At 36.1% G+C, this 11,255-nt stretch overlaps 1 protein-coding gene across 1 annotated transcript in view; it reads left to right on the forward strand.

Annotated features, from left to right (window-relative positions):
- tm9sf3 (transmembrane 9 superfamily member 3) overlaps nucleotides 1–10,262 on the forward strand; it is a 33,127-nt gene extending 22,865 nt beyond the window's left edge. The window contains exons 9-15 of the mRNA XM_002935964.5: nucleotides 365–495; nucleotides 2,130–2,269; nucleotides 3,652–3,720; nucleotides 4,597–4,743; nucleotides 5,944–6,027; nucleotides 6,480–6,556; nucleotides 8,211–10,262. Coding sequence (XP_002936010.2) covers nucleotides 365–495; nucleotides 2,130–2,269; nucleotides 3,652–3,720; nucleotides 4,597–4,743; nucleotides 5,944–6,027; nucleotides 6,480–6,556; nucleotides 8,211–8,278 — 716 coding nt within the window. The 3' untranslated portion in view covers nucleotides 8,279–10,262. The remainder of the gene's footprint in view (nucleotides 1–364; nucleotides 496–2,129; nucleotides 2,270–3,651; nucleotides 3,721–4,596; nucleotides 4,744–5,943; nucleotides 6,028–6,479; nucleotides 6,557–8,210) is intronic.
- Nucleotides 10,263–11,255: the final 993 nt, after the last annotated feature.

Below are 11,255 nucleotides of genomic sequence, written 5' to 3' on the forward strand. Positions count from 1 at the left end.
TCTACAGACAGCTTAAGCCAGTAGCAGACAAAACTTGACTAAAGCTGGCCTTTCTGAGATAAATTAGGGCTTACATAGAAATGGGTTGGATAATATAGGATTAAAACTTCCACATGGAGGTGATCTTCTTATTCAAATGATAACAAGTGGATCTTGATGCAAGTGAGTGGGAAATATGCCTAAATGGGCACTTAATTGTTGAAATATGCCTAAATGGCATATAAAATAAAGGTATAGTGTTGCACCTTTATTTCATAGCTAAATGGGTTTAGTCAAGATTGTATTACTGATCTAATTATTTGGATGTATCTTTTTTTCCCCTATTCCTTTTTTGTTCAATGTAACATTTGTCAAATCATTTCAGGCCGACGATGGATAAAGCAGATGTTCATTGGAGCTTTTCTAATCCCAGCAATGGTTTGCGGAACTGCATTTTTCATCAACTTTATTGCAATTTACTATCATGCATCAAGGGCAATTCCATTTGGGACAATGGTATGTCAGCAACTTAAGTAAAAGTAACAGTAAAATAAAGAAGTATAACAGCTGTATTCTAAACTATTTTTATATAGATGTAGAAAGTCTTTTTATACAATAGTATTTCATCCTGTACATGTGTAGCAAGCCACAAATGGCATTTAGTCCTTGTTTATCTCAAGTTAAGTATTAAAAATCACTGTATTACAAGTTACGTATTTGTTATCTGCTACAAAATGTAAGCTTTACTTGATTGGCAGTTACATTGTAGCTTATTTATATTAATTGTATTGTGGGATGTGTAATCAGCCATTTCAGGTATTACGTAGAATCTGCCTGGTGTTACATTGCAGTTGCAAAATGATACATTTATATTTAAGTACATAAGTTTCAGTGTTAACATAGTGTTGCATGCTTTGTCTCATTGCAGCCACTAGGTGGCACTGCCACTCAAGTTCTGTACTTTGCACTTTCAGACACAAACATATATTACAAAGTCTGGAACATTTGCACTTTGACACTCAATATACTTTATCTTATAATGTGCATTCATCTCCTTTAGTATGTTGTAAAATGAAAAATACCTATATTTTAAACTTTGAAATGAGCGTTTTCCCACTTGGTAAGAAAAAAAAAAAAAAAAAAAAAAGTTATTTTTTCCAGAATAACCAGGCAGTGCTGTGAGTTCCAACTTAGCAGGTATAAATGAACCACAGGGTAGTTATACAAAATATGTAGAATTCTTTGAACATTCTGTAACATTACACTTCGCCACTAAATCATAGTGATATTTGTCCTCTGTTGGATATTACATTGTAGCAGCAGGAGTAGGGTCATAAGTTTCTCATCCTGGATGTAAAATAACTGTATAAAATGTGATTACCATTGCAAACTGTAGTTTTGTTCTATAGTACATACAGCTAGCCCTGCATTTATTTGAGTCCCTTGATCTGGCTACAGTAAAAAAAAAAAAATCCCTCTTTTTAAAACTGTATCACATTTAGTTGTACGATTTTTCATAAATATTTACTCTCCATCTCCATAACAGATAATTATAATTATCTTATTACAAATTGAAATCTTATTACATTATATGAATGTTGCAGTCTGTGAATGTAGCCAGTCAGGAGGAACCATGTTAAATGTTTATTTCATAAAAACTTCTGTATTTCAGTGAAAAGATTATGCCACAAAACAAACTTTTTAAAGAAAAATCTAGGACTGTGGTGAATGTTTTGCTCTGTTATGTAGTGCAGCACTTCTGGCAGTAACTAAAGTCTGGAAGAGTCTGCGGTTATTGCATTCCAATTCATTTGGAAAAAGGCAGTCCAACATAAAAGATAATCATGAAAGCTCTGAGCAGTAACTTGCGTTCCAGCTGCACATTTCCAAAGCCATGGTAACATGCGGCTGGCGTGCTCCAACCATAAAATGCACACTATGCTCATAAATTTCAGCCAAAAAAGCTGTAAAGTTATATTTAGAATTCTAGGTTTCTTGTTAAATTGTTTTTTTTTCTTTGTCTCTAAAAGCCACTTATATTGAGAAAAATTAACTCCAGGATGTTTACTGTGTATGTCGTTCAATAATCTGCTTTTTACAGAGTACAAGTGGCTGGATAATATAGTAGCATATATCTTTATTTTCCTAAGGTTGCTGTGTGTTGCATTTGTTTCTTCGTAATTCTTCCACTGAACCTGGTTGGGACAATTCTTGGTCGAAATTTGGCAGGGCAGCCCAATTTCCCTTGCCGTGTAAATGCTGTCCCGCGGCCCATTCCCGAAAAGAAGTGGTAAGTACATTCTCTGTGTAATGGTCATTATATTTTATCTTCTTTAATTCGAGAAGAAAAATAAATGAATATGGATCAAGCAACTACAGTTACTGTTCTAATGTAAGGTGCCTTATCAGTCCCTGTTAAGCTAGGGATGCTTGCAGATTTTTGGATACAGTTCTCTGTGTTTGGGCCTACAGAACTATGATTTTGGCAGAACCTACTTAAGCTGACTGGCTTAAAATGGTGAAAAAAAAAGTCTTGATGATGATATAGTCTGTTCCGGAGTGCACAGGCCCCATGTTATAGCAGCTACTCAGCCTAAACCCTGAGGCATAAGATAACTACATTTTTGCCATCCTTAATTTGCGGGCAAGTTGATCTAAAACCCAATGTGTAGCTTTAATAATTGCTTTGGGCATATACAAAAAGGAGAAGCAAAGGAACCCCCATATAGTGCACACCCAAACTCGGCTCCTCTTTGTCTCCCATATTCATTATTGGATAAAAGCACCCTAATACGTTTAGCCTATTCATTTATATATGGAATATCTTATGTTTTTGTTATTTTCTTGTACTGAACAAGAAAAACAACCACTCCCATTTGCACTTTGTCATTTTCTGGTTCTGCCAAGCTGAGGAGAAGCTGATAAAGCACATTACCTATCCACAGATTGGAACCATTGTAACCATTGTAACCATAAAAGAACAATTTTGCTTTATAATTGCAAAAATTTTGAAAAACGTGGACATTTTTAGTTTATAGAATAGAATACATTTTCAAGAGAAGACATATCTATTTTACAAAAGTGGTAATTTACAAGATAGTTTTGCACAGAATGGTTTTTGATATTGTTTGAGCTAAAGAGCTGAGGCACACTAGGATTTGTCGCGTGCAGTAAATCTGCACTAGTGAACAACAAATCTTACCTTGTGCCATTGCATGACATTAGGATTGTTCTAGCTTAATCGCAGGAAACTGCGTTTTTTGCATTTTCCTGTGATTTTCGGGAGGTTTGTCACCTGCAGTATCGCAGATTTACCATTAGTGACAAATCTTATCATATTCCATTGCACAAACAGGGACTGTGAAGCTACTCCAGATAATGTACTCTGGGTAACCTAGATATATACTATGGGTAATTATGACAAATACTGCTTTATCACATTTATTAATTAATATATTAGTATTTCATTATATAGTGTTCACTTTAAAGCCAAATGAGTAGTAACTTTTAGTAAGGAGCAGCATGGATATTACATTATTATTATTTTTATTATAAAGTAATGGTGATGAAGATAATCGTAATGATGATAATATACACAATAACACTATTAATATAATTATTTGTATTTGACATATTTATAATGCTTATATAAAATGGATTTGTCTTTCACAGGTTCATGGAGCCAGCTGTCATTGTTTGCTTGGGTGGAATTCTACCTTTTGGATCAATTTTTATTGAAATGTGAGTAATTATAGCCTGTACTGTGTCTGCTTCTATTGCCCTTACCAGGCAGAGCAAATCAAAGGGAGAGGATAAAGTATGTTTGGGGGTGGGGTGTTGGGATCCATTGTGTTTGTAAAATAATAGTTGAAGGAAAATATTAAGGTAAGGCAAATACATTCAAGAAAGTTTGAGTGTAAAAATAGCCATAGTTCATGCATGGCAAAGATTGGTACTGTATTGTTAATACACTTGCCTATGGTGAGGTACCAGTGTCTAATGTGTGGGAAAGTAGTCTTATCTGGAGTTAATACAGGATTTATGCCTCACTGGATATAACACACTTAGGGTGATGACACAAGGGGTATTTTCTCGTATTATGGCCTGTGTTGTCTTTGTAAAAAAATGTTCCACACTAATACCACCAGTACTTCAGATGTTAGGCAGTTCCCATTGAAGTCAGTTGGAGGCAGCAGCTGTGAATTTGTGTGTTTCTCTACCATCTGAAATATGCCAGCTGAGAGAATGCCCCTGTTGCCATAGCCCTTACACAAATGCCACACAATGCTGATTTCTCAGCCTGCACAAAGTTTGCAGAATTTAGCTACTTCATTTTGCAAGGATAAGCAATTCTAATCTAAGTTCATAGAATTATGGTTAAGGCTTCAGTTAAAATGAAACCAGGGTGTTTTAAGCACATCCTTCTTAGCAGCATGGGCTGCAGAGCTATGGGAGGCACTAAACTGGTACATAGGCAAAGAAACAAACTTGGTTATTTAATATTCTATGTAGTTATTTAGTCTCCTGAGTTTCTCTACCTCCCACTCACTGAGCTATTACTGTTAGATGTATATCTTAAAACTGGGATTAACACTCTTTTTTTTTTCTTGTACCTAGGTATTTTATTTTCACCTCCTTCTGGGCTTACAAAATATATTACGTGTATGGATTTATGATGCTGGTTCTGGTTATACTCTGCATTGTGACTGTATGTGTGACTATAGTGTGTACATACTTCCTACTAAATGCAGAGGACTACAGGTGGTAAGTATCCTTACATATTTTATGCAGTTGACATGGCTTCCCAGATATTTATAGCACTATTCACAGACAATATACCGTATCCTTCTAACATTTTTTGTAAAAAAAAAAAATTGGATTTTTGTTTATTACAGAAACTTAATGCTTATTGGCCATGGGACCCCTGCTCGTGGGGTTTTCCAGATAAGGCGTCTTTCCATAATGTGGATTTTTAAACCTTAAGCCTACTAAAAAAAATTTCTGTTTCATTATTGGAGAAAATGAAAATCATTTTTAAAAATTAGAATTATCTACTATTAATTGAGACTATGGGAGATGGCCTTTACCTGATACAATACCTGTATTATAATTGTGTTCTTACAGAAATCTATCCTGTACTTGAATATAAGTAAAACTGATTTCCTGGTGTGACCATACAACAAGGAAATCAATAACTTGCCTGTGTTATAACGTAATAACCCCTGCTTACATGGCACATGTGGCACCACTTTCCAACAGAAAGCTTGGAAACACTCTGTATGTGGCAAACATGGCTGCAACCACTTAAATGCTCAAATGAGTCCTCCTGCCATTCTTTGCCATAAGCAGAGACCCATAGCAACCAAACAACCATCTGTACCATAGCCCTAAAAGCTGCCGGTAGTTTATAGTGTGTCTTTATATTCATGGGCACACTTAATGGCAAGACTCTTAATTGCTAAAATGACTTCCATTTCTATTTCAGTATGTTTAAGTAATATATCTTGAGATGCACTGTTATACAGTAAAAACTGGTTAAATGTCCTTACTATTCTACACTAACTGGGACGATGCTTCTAAACCATAAGTCATTTCATTTTAGTTTTTCTAGCCAAATAGCCATTTTGGCTACATTGTAGCATTAAATAGGGATCCACAGAATACATCATTTTTCGATTATGGTAAATACTGAATCTTACAAGTGATTTGGCCGGATACCGAACTGAATGAAATATATATAATTGCATCGGTTGTGAACACAAATGCATTATGCTCAGTTGTTCAGAGTGTTAGTCACTTGAGTTGAAGGGGTCTGATTTGGTTTAGCTCAATAATATCCTGCAATAAGTACTAAGATTCTGCAAAAAAACAATCCTGGATTTAGTGCTTTAAATGTGGAAAGTACCAAAACTTGAACTTCTGCCCAGGACTTCTACCCAAGTAACACTGTATTTATTCCTACAGGCAATGGACGAGCTTCCTTTCTGCTGCATCGACTGCTATCTATGTTTACATGTATTCATTTTACTACTATTTTTTCAAAACGAAGTAAGTTTATTGTTGATGCTTTTTCCAGTGCAAAATTGTTGGTTGTAAATTTTGTTTGTTGTTTTGTCATTTTAATAAAGGCTAGTGTAAAATACAAAAAATAGATAGTTGCCACTATTTATATACATAAGTTTAATAAAGTCAATGAGATACACCCTTAAATAGCAGATCCCTTTTTTTAATGACCTTTACAATTTATATTTTTTCTATACTAAAAGAAAATGTACAACCCCTTTCAAAGTTGGGCATTAATGGGTGACTGAATTTTTCCATATGTTTATAACCCAGATTGGTTGGCCTAACCCTTCAGCTAGCCAATCAGCTTGCTCACAGACACACCTGTGTGTTTTATCAGTTATTAGCTGGAAGACCCCATTATCATTACAGATCTCTTAATATCTGGTAATCTATGAAACTTTCTAATCATGTGTGTTTCCTTTACTTTTCACCAGGATGTATGGATTGTTTCAAACATCATTTTACTTTGGATATATGGCAGTATTTAGCACAGCTTTGGGCATTATGTGTGGTAAGTATTAGTATACAACAAAGTAATTTTGTCCTTAAGTTCTTTTGGAATGTATGATTTTATTTTGATATTAAGCACTGGCAGAAGTGGCTGTTATACAAGAATAGCCTCAGTATGCTTGCTGTCATCTCTGCAGTGAACCAGCCAACCCTTTGTGTAACACTGTTCAGACCACACCTGGGGCTGCAAGAAGCTATTTTCACTGTGTAAGCACATGTTAACTGATTCCAACTGTTCAGACCACACATTTCCTCATTCTGCTGTGTGTGAAAAATAACTGCCTGTAACATTCACTGTGTTACAGGCATACAGCAGTGTAATAATTCACCCCTTGTCAGATTTGCTCTCTCCAAAGATATAATGTATCCCTATTCAGAACACCACTGTCAAACATGTTGTGTGATAATTACCAAAAACGCTCTAAGTTTGAGCTGAGGGGCACGGGTCATAGGTGGTAGGTTTAAGTTCAATACTGGTTATTATAAACTGCGCTCTGCATTAGGGGTCTGGTTTCTGTTTAATAAAAGGCTTAATTTCAGGGGCCTTGGCATGGGTTCTTGTCAATGTAAAGACCTTTGATTTGCTTTGCTCTTTTATTATTTGTAACTGATGGTAGAGGAAAGTAGATATAATACTAAAAAAATTAAACAAAGAGTGAATGCCCATTCCACAATGTTGACACAAGGGTGCATCCTCTTTTAGGAATTTTGATGCTTGTTTACTCATGTTGGCATATCCCTAAGAGCTGGGTTATAGGAAGTGCATTACTGAATTGCACACAGTACATCTGGGTAATACAGCATTCCTGGCGTAAATAGAGAAAGCTTTAGTCGAGCGAATCCTGTATTGCTTGTTTAATGTAAGGGAAGTGTAACTGACATTATAAATTAAGCTGTAGATTATATATCTGTTTTTGTACTTGACATACTGAACTGAGAATATGACCCAATCCTTACCCATCTAAACAAACATGCATGGGGTAAAAAGCTTTCCTGGAAACCCAGCTGTCATCATCAATAGAGAGAGAAGAGATGCAGTGGCATTTGTTTTGCTGTACACTACACTGGATATAGTATAGCAGGTTTGTGCCACCTTCTGCCAGACATTTTCTGGGTATATTTCTCTTAGACTTAATATGTTCTTTAAGTTCCATCTAGATAGATTTAAATAATTGGAGAGAAGCCTAAAGGTGGCCATACACGCACCGATATTATCGTACGAAACCTCGTTTCGTACGATAATCGGTGCGTGTATGGCATGTCAGCGAGCCGACCGATATCGCAGGAAGCTGCTGATATCGGTCAACTCGCCAATCGGCCAGGTTAGAAAATTTTGATCGGGCGCCATAGAAGGCGCCTGACCAAAATTCTCCCTTCAGAGCTGAATCGGCAGAAGGAGGTAGAAATCCTATTGTTTCTACCTCCTTACCTGCCGATTCAGCCCTGAATGGTGTGTAGCGGATCTTACGATGTTTCGTGCGACCGACGGTCGTACGAAACATCGTGAGATCGCCACGTGTATGGCCAGCTTTAGAGTCTGATGTAGTTCTATCTGAGGAACTGAAGGTGTATTGTTCCAGTTGTTATAGTGCCACTAATATGCCCTAGGAACTGGGCATTTTTCATGCAATTCTTTTTTTTTTTCTATCTTTTAGGAGCAATCGGTTACATGGGAACAAGTGCCTTTGTTCGGAAAATTTACACGAATGTGAAAATTGACTGAGAAATCCATTGGAAATGGGAACTGTGGATCAGTTACTACTTTTTTTCTGGGGATGGGGAGAAATATGCACATTAGTGCCGGAAGAGATTGGGTTTTAACACTGGGTACTGTGTTGGTCTCCGTTTTGTGGAAGGCTTAAAATGGCATCACTTTCATTGATCCTAGGTTCTCACTGACTGCTCTTTCCAATCATCACAGCAAATGCTTGGATTATACGCAGTAAGCATTAATACAGTACATGGCTAATCTTCCCAAAAAAACTAGCTCATTAAAGATGAATAGACTAGCTCTCTTCAGTGAAGAGGACAAACAGTTTATTTAAAGCATTTGTTCCATTAAATAAAAAGAGGGGAAACTTGGCTGCTGAAACTAGTTGATTAGTAGTCTTCTTGGTACCTTCTCAATGCTCTAGGAATGCTGTTCCAGGAAACCTTCTTTTCTCTAAGTTCTGTCGCCACTTTAAAGTTGTATGTTTATATTTTGACTGTGGTTGTCCGTTGGTTTGCAGTGTCAAATACATCTGCGCTCTTTTCTTTTAAACCAATAAAATGCATGTAATATAACGGCTTTCCATATAATTGGACCAATTTCCCACGTATTTATCTCCGAAATGGACAAAAAAAAGCAGCATTTTGCGAATCCATCCAAAGAGGGCTGAAAACAGGTGTTCTCGGCACTGCAATTTACTGTATAGTTAAAAGGAAACAATGTCAAACGACTAGATTCTTGTTTTTATGACTCCTTTGAGGTGTAGATTTAAAAAGGAAGCATTTTAACTGAATTTCTATAGTAATCTTCATCCTTCCTACGTTTCAATACTTTGGAATACGATTTTTTTTGTTATTTTTTGTTTGGGTTTAATGAAGGCTTTCCTTAAAACCTAATGGGGTAAATAAGTGTATATAACATTAAATAATGTAACTTAGGTTTAGATCCCAAATGTATTTGGTTGTACAGGTTTACTACGAAGTACTTTTTTTTTTTTTTCTGATGATTCATTGTACAAAATCTGTGGAGTCAGGTGGCTTTTTCCCATCTTGCCTGCCATTTGCATGAAACATCTGTTCCTTTCCATGATGTGTGCGTATGTCGGATTTATTTTTGCTCTCTTTCCTTCTGAAGCTCTTACACAAGGTGACTCAGATTTGTAATTTAGGCATTTTTGTTAATCCTGTCTGGACACTTGTGTAACATCTGAAGCGCTGTGGCTTTGGAGTGTTCAGAAAGCTGAAATAAAATTTTCAGACAAACCCTTTCTTGACCATTTTTTTTAAAAAAATTCTTTTGTAAAAGACTCTGGGGTTGGTCTACTTCTGTTTGTGGCCTCTGCGTAAAGGAAAGGAATCAGATCATGGATCTTATAGCTCAGTGTTGTAGTGGATTTCATGAGGTCTGCTTTTTGGAAGGCCTGACTGCAGTAACGGCCCATTGGGACATTTATTTTCCAGATTATTTGTGTTTGTCCCTGTCTAAGGGTGAAGAGACACAGAGCTACTTAGTAGCTTCTACATGTAATGGCTACTATATGCCAGAAAATACCCTGCCATATACAATACTGAGAATTGCCTCTACTAAAACACATGTAGAGACAGATACCAGTAAATGATCAGCTTTGTCTATTTTAGCCACAACAAGTAGCTGCTAGTAGTAGCTCCGTGTGTCTTCACCCTAACTGCTCAACCAGATTCAGCTAAAGAACATGCATTCGCATTTTTTTTCATCACAGAAGGTTACGGTTTCATATTTATTTTCCCTATTTCAGGCCGTTCCTCTGATAGCAATGAAATAAAGGGTACGCTCAACAAATGACAACATTATTGTGCTCCTATTTAACCTCTCGCTAATCATTTATTTCTGTACAGTTAAAAGAAATCTCCTTAACACTGACAATTTTGACCTATTTGAATGTATCCGTCCATACATGAGTTGATTTCTAATTATGCTTATCTACAGAAATAAACCTGAGATAAGGGATGTGATTGAACATGGTATCTAGTGGTTTTCTTTTTAAGTTCAACTGACAAGGATTCGACAAGTTTCATAAATATCTTCCACTACAGGTATGGGACCTATTATCCAGAATGCCCAGGACTAGGGTTTTTTCTGTAATTTGGGTTTCCATAGCTTAAATCTATTAAAAATCATTTAAACAATAAAAGTGTTTTGTCTCCAGTAAGGAATAACTATATCTTAGTTAGGATCAAGTACAAGATACTGTTCTATTATTACAGGAAAAAAAGGGAATATTTGAAACAATTTTGAATTATTCGCGTAAAATGGAGTCTATGGGAGATGGCCTTCCTGTAATTCGGAGCTTTCTGGATAGATTCCAGATAACGGAACCCATAGCTGTATTAGAATAGCCAGGATCACTTTGTCAGAGATCCCTGATGCATTGTAAATGTAACATTAATGGGAGAAAAAAAATCAAATGTACATTTTACATCCAGTAAGGTTCTAAGTGAAAGAAGAAAGCAGCACTATAGGTTCTAGCAGGAAATAAATTACTATTTATTGAGATTGTTTTGATAATAAGCAACTAAAGCTAAAAAGTAGGGCAGAAATTATATTTTAAGCTTCTGTACCAGTCCAAGGCAACCAGTGCCCTTTAGCAGGGAAGACCTGTGCCTCCAGTAGCCCCCTATCATGTGCTGCTTTCAGCTAATGAATATACAGTGTATATAGAATATAAATATCATAATATAAGGCTAATTAGTAAGCAATACAGATTATTAGTACATGGCAGCTCAAAAACCAGTGCAATTAACATCAGAACAGTGATAGGGCATGATAGATTTATATTCACTTGATGCTTACAAAAGGGGTGGTTCACCTTTAAGTTAACTGTGATTAGTCAGTGAGTCTTCGCCCTAAGGCTACAAATGTATTATTATTGCAAGTTTTTATTACTCATCTCTATTCAGGTGATCTCCTATTCATATTCTAGTATCTTAATCAAATCAATGCATGGTTGCTA

The sequence above is a fragment of the Xenopus tropicalis genome, chromosome 7, assembly GCF_000004195.4.
Source record: "Xenopus tropicalis strain Nigerian chromosome 7, UCB_Xtro_10.0, whole genome shotgun sequence".
NCBI classification, from domain to species: Eukaryota; Metazoa; Chordata; class Amphibia; order Anura; family Pipidae; genus Xenopus; species Xenopus tropicalis.